This window comes from Panicum hallii, chromosome 1 (genome assembly GCF_002211085.1).
Source record: "Panicum hallii strain FIL2 chromosome 1, PHallii_v3.1, whole genome shotgun sequence".
Classification (NCBI taxonomy): Eukaryota; Viridiplantae; Streptophyta; class Magnoliopsida; order Poales; family Poaceae; genus Panicum; species Panicum hallii.
In genome coordinates, this window is record NC_038042.1 from 4,305,214 (window position 1) to 4,322,968 (window position 17,755).

General features: G+C 44.4%; 2 protein-coding genes across 2 annotated transcripts; both read right to left on the bottom strand.

Annotated features, from left to right (window-relative positions):
• Positions 1–398: 398 nt before the first annotated feature.
• On the bottom strand, positions 399–5,995 carry LOC112881790 (chaperone protein ClpB3, mitochondrial). Its single transcript, XM_025946692.1, has 10 exons — positions 5,325–5,995; positions 4,419–4,637; positions 4,075–4,312; positions 3,686–3,881; positions 3,533–3,587; positions 3,122–3,272; positions 2,400–2,708; positions 2,047–2,312; positions 1,024–1,953; positions 399–885 (listed from the first exon to the last, which is right to left on the bottom strand). The coding sequence occupies exons 1-10, from the start codon at positions 5,607–5,609 to the stop codon at positions 580–582; spliced, it is 2,955 nt and encodes a 984-aa protein (XP_025802477.1). The 5' UTR covers positions 5,610–5,995; the 3' UTR covers positions 399–579.
• A 471-nt stretch (positions 5,996–6,466) lies between these two features.
• LOC112881871 (two-component response regulator ORR24-like) lies at positions 6,467–11,121 on the bottom strand. Its single transcript, XM_025946809.1, has 6 exons — positions 10,623–11,121; positions 9,830–9,982; positions 8,877–9,269; positions 8,687–8,763; positions 7,223–8,305; positions 6,467–6,827 (listed from the first exon to the last, which is right to left on the bottom strand). Exons 1-6 carry the CDS (start codon positions 10,774–10,776, stop codon positions 6,774–6,776), a joined length of 1,914 nt encoding a protein of 637 aa, XP_025802594.1. The 5' UTR covers positions 10,777–11,121; the 3' UTR covers positions 6,467–6,773.
• Between the last annotated feature and the right edge of the window lie 6,634 nt (positions 11,122–17,755).

Below are 17,755 nucleotides of genomic sequence, written 5' to 3' on the forward strand. Positions count from 1 at the left end.
GCAAGGCCTTTTGCATTGGGTGCAGAACTCATGTCCACAAGGATGGTGTCGTCTTCCTCGAAAGTGCCCTTCAGGGAACCAAGAGCAATCTCGTTCTCCACCATCTGCTGAATCACTCTCTTGACAGGCCTTGCGCCGAAGTTAGGCCAAAGCCAAGAGACCCCAGAAGCACCAGGGCCTCTGGTACAGATAAACGTTCTTAGCCGTCATGTGAGAATGAATGTGAAAGCTCCAAAAGTAGTCTCTAGTTGTTTAGCGAGAGAATGATAGGGCATGAAGAGTCTAACTATTTAGTAAGAGGATGATAGAGCATAAGACAGACTAGAAGAAAGACGAATCATCTGAACAGGTAGGTATTCATCACAGGTTACTGAGAAGAACAGATATTCACACGTCTCTTCAGATGAAACTCTCGAGATCATATTCACAGATATTTGAATGTTCTTGTGTTCTGATCGGATATGACTCCACAAGAACCTAAAAGGCCAAGCTAAGCTTCTTAGACACGAAAATGCAGAGCTAACAGCTGCTTATCCTCTCACGGAAACACACTCGCTAAAAGGTGAACCCCCAGACATCCTAGTCATTGGCAACTAACTCTTCGTTTATGTTTTCTACCCTCTGCAAGACCAGTTTCTTCTGTGGAGCAAGGCCTTTTGCGATTGCTGCAGAACTCACATCCACGAGGACAGTGTCGTCTTCCTTGAAATCGCCCTTCAGAACACCAAGGGCAATCTCGTTCTCCACCATCTGCTGAATCACTCTCTTGACAGGCCTTGCACCGTAGTTCGGGTCAAAGCCAAGAGACCCCAGAAGCTCCACGGCCTCTGGTGTATATTGGAGATGAATCTTCTGTTGTTTCAGCCGGCTCTTGACCCGGTTCAGCTGCAGGTGAGAAAACAATTTCAAATTAGCGAGAAGACACGGCAAATTGTGTACAACTGTGGAGAAATTACGTAAGTTGATACTATGATTCAAATATATCTATCAGTCATGCAACTAAAAAAATTATCAAATATATACCTGGATCTCCACAATGTGGTTGATCTCACTTGTGTCTAGTGGTTGGAACACAATGTACTCATCTATCCTGTTCAAGAATTCTGGTCTGAATGTTTGCCGGGCCATCTCGATCACCTGCTTCTTCATTATCTCATACACGGCCTCCTTGCTGTCCGTGGTGTTTCTAAGCGTGTCCAGGATCAATGGCGACCCAATGTTTGAGGTCATGATGATGACACAGTTAGTGAAGCTGACAGTCCTTCCCTGGGAATCAGTTATTCTACCATCGTCCAACAGCTGCAACAAGATGTTGAAGACATCCTGGTGTGCTTTCTCAATTTCGTCAAAGAGAACAACAGAGTAAGGCCGGCGGCGAACAGATTCAGTCAATTGCCCCCCTTCCTCATAACCGACATATCCAGGTGGAGCCCCGACCAAGCGGGAAACAGCATGCTTTTCCATGTACTCGCTCATATCAATCCTGATTAGGGCATTCTCAGTGTTGAAGAGGAATTCAGCCAGTGTCTTACCCAGTTCAGTCTTTCCAACACCTGTAGGTCCCATAAACATAAAGCTTGCAATCGGCCGGTTAGGGTCTGATAGGCCTGCCCTAGAACGACGGATGGCATTAGCCACTGACTTGACTGCAATATCTTGGCCAATAACCCTCTTGTGAAGCACGTCTTCCAGCAGCAGTAACTTTTCTCTTTCAGACTGTTGAAGGTTCGACACTGGAATACCAGTCCATTTGCTAACAATCTCGGCAATGTCAACATCAGTCACCTCTTCTCGAAGCATTGACTTCCCTGATTGCTGGAATTCAACAAGTTTATTCTCAGCCTCTTCCAACTGTTTCTGTAGTGACAGAAGTGTTCCATACTTGAGTTCAGCAGCACGATTTAAATCATATTCTCTCTCAGCAGCTTCAATCTCCAGGTTCACTCTGTCAGTCTAACCCAAGATAAAGACAAGAATTAGACCCCATATAACACCATGGAAATAAATGTGGCAGAAGATACACAGAAGAGTAAAGCATGCACCTACCTCTTCCTTAATTGATCTTATACGAGTCATCAAGGACTTCTCGTATTCCCAATGTTCCGAAAGGTTTTTCTGCTTCTGCTTGAGAGATTCTAGTTCAGTTTCAAGCTTGCTCAGTCGTTCTTTGGACGCTTTATCCGTGTCATTCTTCAATGAGAGCTTCTCCATTTCAAGCCTTATGATTTCTCTGTCTACCTCATCCAATTCAATAGGTTTTGATGTTATCTCCATTTTGAGCTTAGCAGCTGCTTCGTCAACCAGATCAATGGCTGCAAGCAAAAACAAAGAACATTAGATAATGAATCAATCAAGTCACTATTAGCTGTAACATGTCCACATTATTGCATACACAGTACCTTTGTCTGGCAAAAAACGTCCAGTGATGTAACGATCTGATAAAACTGCTGCAGCAACAAGAGCTCCATCTGATATTTTAACACCATGATGCAGTTCATATCTCTCTCGCAAGCCACGCAGTATGGAAATGGTATCCTCAACTGCTGGCTCACCACAATAAACCTGCTGGAACCTACGCTCGAGAGCAGCATCCTTCTCGATGTACTTCCTGTACTCATCCAATGTTGTTGCTCCGATGCAGCGGAGTTCTCCACGGCCTAGCATTGGCTTCAACAGGTTACCAGCATCCATCGCTCCACCAGCGGCTCCTGTTACGAGAATAAATCATAAGCATCACGATATTCATACGGTCTGACACGAGCACTAGCACTCCTGATTGTGCTATAAGCATCAATTTAATAAAACAAGGCAAGAACTTGGCAGCATGAAGCCAGCACAAACCAAATAAAAAAGAAAATTATTATGCACTGGCGCAGATTTGTCTAACTACCTACATAGAGCTTCATCTAATATTTCCATGTGTATAGATGTTTGCTTGGGCCGTCATACCCCCCGCAGGTTAAGTTTTTTTCTTGTTAGCATCAAAATTGTTTAGGGGTTAGCTTTAGAAACATGTGAATAGCCAAATGCATTCTTCCAAACTCCTTATACCTTCAGGACTTGTGTAGGAATTGAAAATTTTGCAAATGGCCAAAATGCAGGCCAAAGTATAGGTACAGACCTGCACCAACTACTGTATGGATCTCATCAATGAACAAGATGATTTGCCCATTAGAAGCAGTGACCTCCTTTAGAACAGCCTTTAGTCTCTCCTCAAAATCACCACGGAATTTAGCCCCAGCAAGTAGTGCTCCCATATCCAATGAAATAAGCTGGAATCAGAAGTGTATACAGCATCAGAATGACCAGTCTATCACATTATTGAAATCAATAAACTGATTGCTAATTCTGCATATTTCATTATATGTATTTAAAACTCTTTAAGGGACAAAGAAAATATATATTTAACTCATGCAAAGAATTAACAGTTGTCTCTGTCATAACAGAGTCAGAAATTCAGTTAAAGAATTAAGAACTAACACATATATTCTGTGAAATTCAAACAGCTAGATGAACAGAAACAGTTCAGTACCCTTCTATTCATCAAAGGTTCAGGAACATCTCCCCGCACGATACGCTGAGCCAATCTGAAATGAGAGCAAGACAATTGATTACTGCAAGTTCAGAGAAGCAATCGTAGGGATACTATGAAAAATCTATAAATAATAAATGAACAAGTAATCACCCTTCGGCAATAGCAGTTTTGCCAACTCCTGGCTCGCCAATAATTACAGGATTGTTTTTAGTTCTCCTGCATAGAATCTGAATGCATCTGCGCACTTCATCATCACGGCCTATAACAGGATCAAGTTTTCCACGCCGAGCTGATTCTGTCAAGTCAATACCATACTTCTCTAGGGCCTGGTACTTTCCTTCCGGATCTGGTAGAGAAAAATAATTATAGGCACATAAAACCTGGTTATTGTATTGTTATCTACTTATCAGGATCAACTAAATTTCGTGAAAAATACAGGAAATTATGAACGAAGACTGAAACCACAAGAACTCTATGGCAAAAGAAACCAGCAAAGACAAATAAACAGTAAAAAGAAAAGAACATTGCACGAAACGTACTCTGATCTGTGACTCGCTGGCTTCCACGTACTGCTGAAATAGCTTCTTTAAGATCATTCTCCACAATTTTGAGATCTTTAAACAGCTGCTGCCCAAACCTTTTATCTGAAGTGAATGCTTGCAGGATGTGCTCAACTGACACAAACTCATCACCATATTCTTTTTTATGCTTCTTTGCGTTATCCAATATTGAAACAAAACTTGACCCTATAATTGGCCCAGACGTTTCACCAACAACCTACCAATGCAAGACCCATAATGTTAATAAAAGTTTACCACCTTAATAAACAGAATTAGTTCAGTTAGTTTAATTTACAAAAATTACTAAGGGCCATTGCTAATACCTTTGGCTGTCTAGATATAAAGTCATCAGTAGCTTGTAGAACTGATGTGTTGTCTATTCCAGCTTTTGAAAATATCCTGCGTGCCAATCCATCCTTTTGCTCCAGAAGAGCTTTCATCAGGTGCTCGGACTCCACTATTTGCTGCTTCGATAATCTTGCTGCATCAACTGCACCAACAATGCCCTCCCAAGCCATTTCAGTGAATTCTCCCGGTGTTATCTGTTTGATCAAAGAAAAATAAGGAAAAGAGATTATGACTCAAGTCAACAGTTGTAAGAAAGTCGTAGATATCGGACTCAATTCAATCACACTTGCCAACATGTGCTAGCACACGTACAGATTCTGTAAGCCAACCAAAGAGCTAGATGGGTGTGAAGGCGAAAGATGATTTGCTACAAACTGATCAGCGCATTCTTTTCGATTTCAAAGCAAGGTTAAGAACAGTTCTTCATTTAACTAATAAAAACAAGAGAATGCAATCAACAACACAGGATACCAATAGATCAAACGAGACCAACACAAGAGAACACCTAAAATCATCATGTCACTGCAATTTCTGAAGTTTGGATTGTGGAAATGTTCAAACCTATCGATCCACACAATTGTCATTCAACACTCCATACTGTTGACCATCAGAGAATGGAACTCCTTCACATATAGATTGATTAAATCAGTTTACCAACACTACACGATCGTATGGCATATCACGCAAAATCATCATCACATCACAAGTGTCACGAATTTGTAGCGGAAGTGCACACAGCGGGAGCTGCAGGACCCAGCAGCTTGATTAGCCAGCATCCACGCATCTACAGCACTGACCGAAATCGAACCGCCACAACTAGCAGCCCAATCGGCGCGTAACAACACAGACACTTGAGTGGCAGAGGTACAGGGCGCACCAACCTGAGACGAGGACGAGGTGCCGGCTGCGCTGTGCTGAGCGGGCGCCGTGGAGTGGAACAGCCGGCGCGGCGGCACCGTGAGCCCGGCCCCGACGGGAAACCGCCCCAGAGGCGCAGCGAACCACGCCGGCCTCCTCGTGGCGGCGGCTGCGGCGGCGGAGGCGGAGGCATCACCCGCGAGCGGAGCGAGGGCCCGCGGAAGGACCTCGCGGCTAACGCCGGGGGCCTGGCGGCGGGCGGTGGCCGCCGCGGCGCGCGCGAGCCTGGACGCGGCGGAGCGCGCCATCGCGGGGGCAGAGGCTTCGGGTTGGGGTTTATCGCTTAGCTGCGGCGGCGGGCAGTGAACTGGCCAAGTGGTGACACCGCGTGGTTGCCCGTTCGGTTATTTGTGGCGGCGGAGTTGGTGGATGGGGAGGGAGAGTGGAGAGGCGTGGCGATGTTTGGAGAAGGGGAAAGAAGTAGAAGAAGCGCCGGCACCGGAGGCGAAGCGAATCGAAGGTTGGAGAAGCTTCTTCTGGGTGATGCGGTGCTCGTCGACCTCCGCGCGCATCAACCGTCTGATCCACGGCCACCTTCCCGAAACCGACGGACACCGTTTGCACCGAACTCCGGGGGCCACTCGTCGGTGAGAGAGAATGGACAACGGCGTTTCCCCGCGAGTGTTTTGTTCCATGGCATCATCTGCTTGGCAGCAGCAGCGAGGGGAAGAAAGGCACTGTACAATTCCGTCACTGGTTCAGAATTTGGGATCGGGATTTTTTTTCCACCTGTAAATTCAGAGCTTGCATGACTGTTATACCAATAAAGTCATCTGCCTTTGTTCTATTTACTTCTATCCAGCACAGCAATCATACGCTTGAGCTGAATCTCACCTGTAATTCAGAGCTTTCGTTACTGTGTGTTGCCATGATGGATATCTTCAGAAACAAATTCAGGCCATCTTCCTTTGTTATAAAGATGCACATCTTTCGCCCAGGCTACCGAGCAATCGTGGAAATGAAATGACCAACAAGGTCATTTTCCAAGTTTTTCGAACAGCAGCGATACGCTACAACACCATGGGGAATTCAGTGTGCTGGAGTTTTTCTGAATTTCTTAAACGCTATTGCCAATGAGAATCAAGAAAGGGGAACAGCAGACATCTCCAGGAGGGAACGGGAGAACATTCCTTCGCTCATAACCATGCTATATATCACGATAACCACAGTTATACCTGACTTAAACCATAGCCATACGAGTTAAGGTAGCAAATACCACATAGTCGATGTTCAGGCGTAACACTGGAACCTGACCGCTAGACTGAAAAGCCAAATGCAAAAAAGGCATCTGTGATGCAAACTTGCTACTATAAACAACTTTGAGCAGGCAATTAGCATGGACCAATCAACTGCCGGCCCCCACAAATGCGGAAAATCTCACACCAAGACTTGATGTAGGGAGATGAAACCTGCTAGACCAGCTCCCAGTCCCCGTCGATGAAGGGGACACCGTCATCTGCACGGTCCTGCATTCAGAAATTTGACATGGTTAGAAACAATTTTTTTAATATTACATTGAAGTTATCATCAGAAGTGTAAAAAAATGATAATAACCAAATCATGGAAGAGTAGCTACATGTAAAAATATTCAGGGCAGTCATCCTGACAGTTAATGACTGATTCATGTACCTAAAGTCTAAAGATGCTAGTAGAAAGAAGATCTGATTTAAGTGACAACGTGTGACTGATTCATGTACATAAAGAGGCCTAGTCTATTTCATTTATACTAGGATGCATCCGAAACTGAATTATCAATATTTGTCCTTCTAATACTGTTATAGGCTGGCATTCTCCAGAAAATGACTGTTAATATTTGGTAGGCATATCATATGTCAAAGAAGATAAAAGGGTAGGATCATACCGGCCTAAACATGTCTACAACAATGTCATCCAGACCACCACTGAGTCCCCTTTGCAGCCTACTTGTCCCCATGAGATCGTTGTTATAGTTTAGCTGACTACTAACAGCCTGCTGATCAATCCTGCAATCTTGGAGAGGAGGAACACCACCCCCTGAATTACCACCATCCAGTGTCTGCCTCGGAACAACAGAATTGTCTATGCGAAGGTTCGGCAATGAAGAGTTGATGCCTGAATTACTAAGTGCAAGGTTGTTATTCAGCATCTCTCTTGAGTTGGCGCTGCTTCCGTATGTGAATGGAACCGCTTCCTGATTGAAGGGCATTGGAAGAGCGGTGTTTGCTAGTGATGCTACTTGGCCGTGCGTTTCATTTCCCAGCAAGGGAATCTGACTGGATGCTTCTGTAAAGCTTGAGAGAGGCTCAAGCTTGGGGCCATTCACACGCAAGTTTGGTTGGGACATGCTGTCCTTCTGACCAAGTTCATGAACGTTCGATGATGAAACTGCTGTTGGCCAGGTGGTGTTGCATCTTCCAAGATCTGGAAACTGGGGAGACTCACCAACAAATGAGTTAAACGGGTCGGTAGAAGAAGAGTGCATCCGACCAAGGTGTTGCTGGTTGCTTGGCTCTAGAGAATGTAATGGCAAGTTATTTGTTGGAACCAATGTTGTGCCATTTGATATGTTTGCAAAAGAGTTGCCAGAAGGACCAGTAGGAAAGCAATTGCTACTATCCTGCAGTGGCATATGAGCACCCCTGATCAGGTTACCATTGTTCATCCCACCGACATTGCCCAAGGAAGTGCTCAGATTATTCTGGGTGTGTCCGATCTGAAGTGACTGCGAAGGCAGCAAACCATGCATCCCAAACGCGGAAGGGGAGTTCATCCTTGCAAGAAGGTTGTTTGACTGTGAATGGTTAGGGGTTGGAACTGGCCGATATCTCCCATATGCATTGTTGTACTGCCTGAAGGCTTCTAGTCCCATGTTAACATAAGCAGGGTTCCTTCCTCCAAATGCAGCAGTTAGGTTAGCCTGCCTGCTCGCATCAGCACTAAGTCTTTTCAAATACAGCCGGTACTTCTGAAATAACAAACCAACAAGAACGATTTATTAAATGTGCTTCTAATTGCAAAAGAAAAAAATAAGATGCTGAAGAAAGCAAAGAAATTTGTGGTCTTTACAAGAACATGAACTATATAAATTAACAAATATGCTAGCAGATGTCACTTTTTTGTTTCTTCTGAAAGCATAATGAGCATGTGAAGATAAGGTGGAAAACAAAAATCAAGAAAATATAGTACATATGAGTTATGAACTATTTAAAAAATTGCAAACAAATCCTATTTGCTGAATAATCATAATGTACAAAAATTTGCTCCAAAGATATCCTGTAATAAACATCGCAGAAACATTATCAAAGAAATTTAAATGCTAGGTGAAACGTAAGGACAGAAATTAAACCTGCAAGTGACTCGCAACATTCTCCCTTGTGATGTTCTCAACATTCATGAGATCCAATATTTTCTTTGGAACAGCCTCTGCAATTATAAACACAAGCACATGCTATTATGATTCCAGAATAATAGAATGAATCTGGGAAAAGTAATTAGTGAACATTCTGATAACTAAGATATGAAACAAGGGCGCTTACTGTCAATGCCAAGCTGGTTGACAGCAGCCACAAACTTTCGGTGCAATTCAACAGACCACACAACCCTTGGCTTCTTCTGGGTCGACGAGTCTCCATTCTCATTACTATCATCAGAATCATCACCGTCGTCTCCATTATCATCCCTACCCTTGCGTGAAGTTCTCTTGTTGCGATTAACACCGCCATTGTCACCTTCAGCACTAGCCAACTGCAACTTCTTACCAGAATCATCGTTATCATTACCATGATTCTTGGCATCAGAACTCTTCCGCCTAACCACATGCTGCCATATCGTCCGCAACTGCTCAATACGCACTGGCTTCAGCAGGTAGTCACATGCTCCATGGGTGATACCCTTCATGACTGTTTGTGTCTCCCCATTTGCAGACAACACTGCATGATGATACATGGTCAGTTTCAGAACTTAGACATTTTTATAAATGTATTGAAATTCACACTGTGGGTCTGTGGCCAGGTAATCAAAGAGAAATGCATACACAGTGTTTATTGTACGTTGAACCTGAGGTAATAATTTACCTTCAGGTAATCAAAGAGAAATGCATACACAATGTTCATTGTACGTTGAACCTGCAGAAATAATTGAACTTCCTGCAGGAAACTAATTGGCGTTCATTACAATTGCAGACTTTTGTCCTTTCTAACTCTTTTTTTAGTGGTCACGTGTTGGGTATACAGAAGTTTTCATGAGATCCATCATTTTCTCCAAATTAATAAATTCAACCATGGCCAAGACGATGACGATGAATTTCTTAAATTCAACATAATTGGCCTTGTTTCCTAAATTCCACAGTTCAACAGTCGAAGAGAGCTAAACCAAACTAGCCAGATACTGTACAGGATATATTCATTCCACAATGATTTTCGAGCAATGCCATTTTTCAGATCATTGGCTGCAATAATGACACGAAGAGAAGTGGGGAAACAAGACTTACTAATGACTGGGAGGTCCATCTCGAGGCCCACAAGCTCGAGGAGCTTGAAACCATCCATGTCCGGCATGTGGACATCACTGATCACAAGGTCAAACTGGTCCTTCTTCTCCCTCAACAGCTTCAGGGCCGTGGCTGCCTGCCCAGTTGTTGTCACTGCGACATCACAAGAACATCAAATTAGACCAGTTTAGCGTACAAGTCAAAGACCGACGAAAGAACCCATTTCGCATGTGAGTCAAATCTTCGTAAGAATCACTCGCGGACGGGAAAATAAAGCAGAAGAACATTCCACTGAAGAAAATCCAACCATGGAAAACGGAAATGGACAGGCAAAAACCTGCAGAACACAAGATTAGAGACCTACAGAAATTACACAGCTGGAGGTCCAATCGAGAGACCTTATGGCGAGAAGATCATTCCAAATCAAGCTGTGTGTAAACACAAGAGAAAATTCAATCTCTTTTAGAGCAGGAAAAATCTCATTTTTCCCGAAAAAAATGAAACTGAGCTTGACATGACATTACATAACAAAAATATTTCACCGCGAAACCAATAGGGCAAAAGGTGGGGGCATAAAGTCAGTTTTGCTACTTATGTGAATGCAAAACCAGGACCCCAGATATCTTTGTAACCTCCTTGCTACGCAAACAACGGAAACCAAATCAAGCAAAGAGCCAAATCGTAAAGAAAGCAAAAACGGCACTGAAGGAACGATCCGATCAGAGGAGTAGGAATCCACACATACAGGGAAGAGAGAGGAACAGAGGAGCAAGACTGCAGGAGTATGGCATACCATGGTACTGGCAGCGAAGCAGGAGGTTCTCGAGGACCTTGAGGCAGGTGGGGTCGTCGTCGACGGCGAGCACGCGCATGCCGACGGGGAACTGGTCCTTGGCCCCATGCCCGCCGTTGGCCTTCACCTCCAGCTTCACCTCCTCCACGGTCATCTCCTCCGCCTCCGGCTACGCGAATCCGACAGCACCGCGAGAAATCAAGAAAACCAAGCCCGCCCGGATCACCGAACTCCTTGTATGCAAGGGAGTTTCTTGGATCCTAGAAATCCAAGAAACGGCGGGGAAAGGCGGATAAAGCCAGCAAGGTCAAAGCAGGGGAGAGCAGCACCACGAGAGCAGAGAGAGGAGAGAGAAGGGTGAGGTGAAGAACTCAATAATAAGAGGGGAGAGGAGAGAGGAGGAGGAGGGTGAATGGATTGGAGGCAGCTGCTGCTCATGCAGTGCAAAGATGGTAACCTTTTTTTCGGCCCCCTTTCGTTTCCTTTTACGCTTCCAAATTTCTTGCCATTTATTCAGGCCTTTATATGCTATCCATTCCATTCCATCCATCCAACCCGGGTTGGGTTGGGTTCTTGTTTCGCTGCCGTGTGGTGTATTCCGCGTGTGTACGCGCCACCGTCTCTTTTGGGTCCGTTCGGAGTCGCCTTTTGGTTTTTCCCATTTTGCATTTGTGGACAACGTGCGACGTATTCCTGTCACGGCAATTAACCCATGGCTGTGATATTGATCCTCAAATGGTGAATCTACTACTCTCCTTTTTTGCATCTTTTTTTAAAAATTACGTTGTGTTTAAATTTAGGCTCGCCTTAGAAGTTGAGATATTTCTCTTCCTGGCAAAGAAAAAAATAGATATTTTTTCCTGTGTGTTTTTATTTTTAAATGTATTCCTTGTAGACATATTTGTATGTTCCAACTTCCAAATAGGTGATGTGCGTTCAAAGAAAAAGGAGAAGGTGATGTGCACCCGAGTTGTTGTGGATGTGCTACACATTTTCGTGTGGGCGAGAGAAAAGAATTGCGCCGTAAAAACTCTCTGATTTCTCAACAAGTACGTGTTTGTTTTTGGACGATTGCGGCGACAAAAGTGGTGAAGGGATAGCTCCAGTTTTGGATCTACCCAAACAACCGGGTCAGACAAGCGTTTCTTTTTCGCCTATGGTTGATGCTGACGTGGCCCGGGCTCTCGCTGGTTTATGGGGCTCGATTAATCAATGCTGACGATAAGATTGATTAGTGATGCACGACAGCTCGGCGTCATCCCTGGGATTAGCCGGCTTCCACTTCGACGGGATCACAGATCTATAAGTAGACTACTCCCGCATACACACGCAGAGATAGGAAAGCACCTTGCCGTTGCCATCAAGAAATCCTTTTTTTTCTAGGCATACCATTATTATTTATTTCCATTTCTACTCTGTAGAATTCCCCAAATCAATGCACAATAATGCATTCCCTATTTTTATTTTTGTTTTCCAAAACTTGGCATATTGGATCGAACTACGTGCTTTGCTAATCTGCCATCCGATAAACGCTTAATCAAATGTGCTCATGAACTGGCCGCTGGTTTTAATATGCGAACCTGCCCTTGAGACCTTGAGCCGTGTGCGTATATTATACTGGCCCAAGTGCGTCAGGTACCAGTACATTATTGGCTCGCACACCCTGTGCTTGTACTTGTGATAATATTCTTTTCCCGCCATTTTTTTATTGAGTATTCCCTGGCAATATTCTGATGAGGTATCAGCACGTCAACCTGCACTGCCATCACGGAATCTCGTGGACGCAAATGCCCGCCATTTTTCATTAATTTTGTAGTAAAGTTAAAATTAAGTAGCTTGTAATGGTATAGGATACGGGTGTCAGTGTCAAGGGAATGAGCTAGCCGGATCACAAAGTTATTGAGATTCAAATGACCCAACAAATAGCTAGAAAGCAAAACACCTATATTTTGCTAGTAGAGTTGTATCTTAGGATACACCAAATACCAATTAATAAAAAAAAATTAATATTCAGATTTTTCATCGCACCAATTACCGAAAAAGGCTAAGTTATGACGATGAATATTTCATCCGCTGTTTCCGATAAGCAGAATTAGGGCGCGCATTATGTTGCCTGCAGTGGCCTATGCTATATTGTGATGCTCCAAGGTATATTTTAAGGAACCCCACTAACCGAACATATCCAGCCTTACATGCATGCCAACAGCAAAAGCCTCAAAGGCTAGCTAGTGTGCCACACAAAGTGCCAATTGTTAGACAGCTCCCCCCAACACCCACACACTCGATTCCTGATCCTCTGTGTGTCTTGTGTTCCTTGCCCCAGCTGCATCACATGGACCACACATCTTGCTGAATCAGCAGAGACCAAACCACAAACCACAAGCAGCTCTCTCCATCCATTGCCCTCCAAAACATATGCCTGTGTGCAGGTGATCTACCACTAAGTGTAGCCCAATGTCACATCTAATAGCCCATATATTTGTCCTCAACTTTTTGCAGAGCACTCGTGGGCGGTAGTAGAGATCCATGGCTGCGTGCATTGGGGGTCCCTCTCGTGTGTTGCTGCAAGTGGCGTGGAAGGTCTCCCCCACTGTGCCCTCTGCTCCCAGCATCAACATGACTAGGGTGATGAGAAAGATTTCGGCGATCTCCAACAAAATAGAATGATGGTGGTCGTTTGCATGGACTCCCTCCCCTACTGTTGCAACGCCGCTGTCGTGAATAGATTAAAAGTTATCATCTCTTGCTATGATAACCTAGAACAAACATAAACATCGGAAAAATTAACAATCAGTCTCTTCCAGCAATTGTTTTATTTTCTGAAAAAAGTTCATGATGTTTCCTCCGTGCGGAATCTCTCAAGATTGCCGGTGTTTCCATCTGGGCTCGGAGCAAATTTAATATAAATTATCGACACAGTTTCTCATTCTATACCGCCACACATCAGTGAGACAAGTCCCTCTGCAGTACTACGGAGGAGGCTCATCCGCTTGCTAGTAGGTGCAATGTGCTGCTCAGTACTCCCTATATTTTTATTTACATGTCATATTATGTTTGTTCTAAGTCAAATTTGACTAACTTTGACCAAATCTATAGAAAAATATTGCAACAACTATACTACCCAACATATACAACATCAATATATATTTCATGGTGGATTCAATAAAATAAATTTCATATTGTAAATGTTATTATTTTTTCTATAAATTTAGTTAAAGTTGGTCAAATTTGATTTAGGATAAACTTAATACGACATGTAAAGAAAAATAGAGGGACTAGTAATTACCGCTAAGCATTAGGACTGAAGAGGTTAATTAGGGTGATGCTAACCTTGGAACGAACCTCCCTAAAACCTAATAATCAGTGGCCGCTGAGAGAGTAACATCGCAATTATGCCTCATGATCTCCCCCTCCTAATGCCGTGTGGATGCCACTCTAATGACAGTCATTATAGCTTGTTTTCACCGCGAATTAACCGGAGTATAGTCGGTCGCAAGCAAGCCCGAGGAAATGGCCGGCGTGCCCTTCGTTTGCCCAAGCTCCAAGCTGCTTTCATCGAGCACACACAGATGCTACGCTTCATTTTTGTTTTTATTTTTACCGCGGCGCGTAAAAGAAAAGGCCGGCTGGGTCTGGGGCTCACGCTCTGGCGGTGGGCGCCCGTGGAGGAAGAATCAGAATCTCAACGGCGGGCGCAAAGCACCAGCCGTACCGCACGCACGCCCAGCACGTACGACGGTTACACGCACACCTCTTGCTGCCACCACGACATGGACGACCAAGTACGTCGCCGTAAACATTTTTTTTACCCTGCGTGTACGTACGGCGGCGTGCGGTAAAGACGGCGCAGCGCGGCAGTACAGTACACAACGAGGTGAGGGCGTGACGAGGGGGAGTCAGAATCAGAACAGAGGGCAGTAACTTTTCTTCTTCTTCTTTTTTTCTTCCGTTGCAGCGTGCAGTTAACTTCGCTGCCACGAGTTAACTCAACTGCTCGCTGTCACTGGGGTGACTGCGCGCCACTTTTAACTTAACTCGGCCTGGCTCTTGATTAACTGCGCGGGGGAGAGTTTTAATGTGGCGGGCAGAGAGCGGGAGGGTCGACGAAATTGAAGGAGGCGACGCGAGGCTCATCACGGTCTCCAGTGCTGCGACTGCGATCATGCTATGCACACGAATTGATGATGGGCCTGCGTGCATTTCTTCCTCCATCATTCATTCGTCGCTCTAGTCTAGCTTCGGGATCCTGCAGGTCCTTCCTATGCATGCGTGCGCAGCTTCTTCTTCTTCTTTCTTCTTCTTCTTCTACTTCGTTGCTCTGCAGCAGGGAGTGCTGGTACCTCGTGGCAAGAAGTTAAGAAGATGGCTACGGTAGCTATCCTCTGGACATCTTTGCATTTACGCCTAGTTCATGTGATCAAGTTACTGCTCTAGCATTTGCTTCCTGTGTTTTTTTTTTCTTCTTTTTTTTTAAAAAAAAGATGTTGTGCTGTGCTTCGTTGTACTTATTACACTGTGAAATCTCTAAGCTGTTGGGTTGTGAAGATAATCGCTCTCTTTGGCATGAATTTTGTGTTGTGTAGATGTTTACTGTCTTCGATTTCAGTATGAACATGGGGCTCCTACAAAGACTTAAGTGAGACTCGCATCAAACCTTTTTTTTTGAACCAAAATACTAGTTGGCGCCACGGCGGTCTTAAATAAAATCCTCAAAGGAGATAAAACGTGCCAAGCAATATCACCGTGAGTAATACCTATACACATCGCACGAAAACTATAAGCATAAATTGGTCTAAAAATAAACCCGGAACGGCATTTATATATCAGCAATAAACGGGGTTTGAATTCCCCGTTGTACTAGGGCCCGTTTAGATGCAGTCAAAATTGCAAATGTTAGAAACCGGGATACTGTAGCGCTTTCGTTTGTATTTGATAAATTTTATCTAATCATGGACTAACTAGGCTTAAAAGATTCATCTCGTGATGTATAATTAAACTGTGCAATTAGTTTTTTTTACATACATTTACTGCTCCATGCATGTGTTCCAAAATTAATGTGATGGAGAGAAAGCGTAAAAGTTGGAATTTAGGTTAGAAAGATTTGGAATCTAAACAAGGTCTATAGTACTTGGCGTGCTGCCAGCCTGCAGCTGCAGGTACGAGCGGGAGTGCTGGCGGGGCCCGCGCGGCTACGCGACAGGGTGGGGGCTGACCGGCTGAGCGGGCAAGATTCCGGGTAGCCCTAGGGAAGATTCCGCACTCCAACACCGCGTGTACTTTGGCGCGGGGGGCCCCCGCCCCGCGTAGGCGTAGCCTTTTCTCTCTCTGACTGTCCGGCCGCCGCCAACGTTTCCACCAACTATTGGGCCAGGACTATTCTCTTGCTACGCGTACAGGTTGGTGTACCTGGACCGTACACTCCGAATAGGATGCGTTGGAATTGGGAAAAAGGCTTTTAAAAGGATATTCTGCCATCAGTTTCTCTTGCAGTACATCATCGCTCGCTTCATATCTCAGCGTCGATTAATCAAAAAACATGAGTATAGGTTAACTAACTGCTGGTGAAAACTTATAAAGTTTGTTTTTTTCTGAAACTGTGCTACTTTTACAACAATAAAAGGATAGAGGACCGTCCTAATAAAAACTCCCATTGATATTGACAGAATGATATCGTTACAGAAAAATTGCCTAAAATTTTGTGCAATTATATTTATATTGAACTAAAAAATTTAAGAAGTCAGAAATAGTTCATGAGGGAAATAGAAATAGAATTAATACATCACAATTATAGTGCAAGTGGACCTTATTATTTTGAAAAATTTATTGTTGGGGAAAGCATATACTCATAAGGTGTCGAGTGGAACACGAGCAAGTTGCCCTCAGTAACAAAAAAAAAATACCCCTGAATCATGTGGTTTGGATGGTCTCCCTGTTAAAGCCCAAGGGTGAATCCATCAAGTTCGCATTGCCCCATGAATAAAAAGAGTCCACTTAGGGCAGGTGGGCACTCCATTACTCATTCATGAACAGTCTTCCACTCCCCCAATGTTCTTGATTCCAAGTCCAAGGTCGAACTTCTAATAATGGTACGCTAACAACGAATTTCCCGTACATGATCGACGATCACATTCATGTGTGTGACTATTGCCTGCTTCAGTTTACCAATGATGCAAGGTGGGCTAGCTAGCTTCACCTCCATCCATCCGTCGCATGTTGTCTACAATGCAAGAAGAGCCTTGCGATGGTGCGCTTGCCATGCCCCACTTTTTACCAGCAGAGCTACAATTATTCAGGCCTGTACTACCACATGGCCACACATGGAACAGTAGTGGCATATAATTGGGACGAGCACTACACGGCCAGATCACTGGAGCACGTTGACAAAGGAGAAGGTGTACTCCTCGCACTGTGCTGGATGGAGTAGAGAATCCTTCACTTTACCACCACTACCATATCTGGAACTTGGATGAACACTGCATGCTACCAAAATTGCACACTAACTGGCTGATGATGATGAGACCTAGCTTTTCATGGTTTTGTTGGAATTTTTCTGATGCAAGAAGCAGTGCCATTCCCACTTAGCATTATTTTGTCATGAAGATAATATATACCGCAGTCCAGATAAGGTCAGTGACTATAGGTAATCTGAGTTGTAAACAAATCCTAAGCTTTTGTACCAAATACTGTAGGAAAGATAACCTAGCTGGTCGTGGTCACTGAAAAATTCCACTTGTTCAGATGAAATAGACTAAAGAAAGAAGTGGATGATAGAGGCAGCCAGTAGTAGCGTGCAGTGACAGTAAAGTTGATGGCTTTGCTCCTTTCCCGGAAGCAATGATTTTTTGTACTGCTTCCCCGGTCTCGTCCACGCAGAAGCCTCCACAGAAGCTGCCTTCCCCCCACAGCCATCACAATGATTAGCAGGCCGGGGCCGGCCGCCCCCACAAATCCCAAGCTCCAGCGCACGAATCTCCGTGCGGCATCGCAGCCGCTGCTGGATGCAGATGCACTGCTAATTTTTTTTTTCATAAAATTTGAAGAAAAACTGGGAGTTTGCAATTCCCAAGCACTACTAACGCCAGGCCGCCTACTGGAGCAGCAGTAGACGTCTGTCTGACCATCACTGTTGCGCT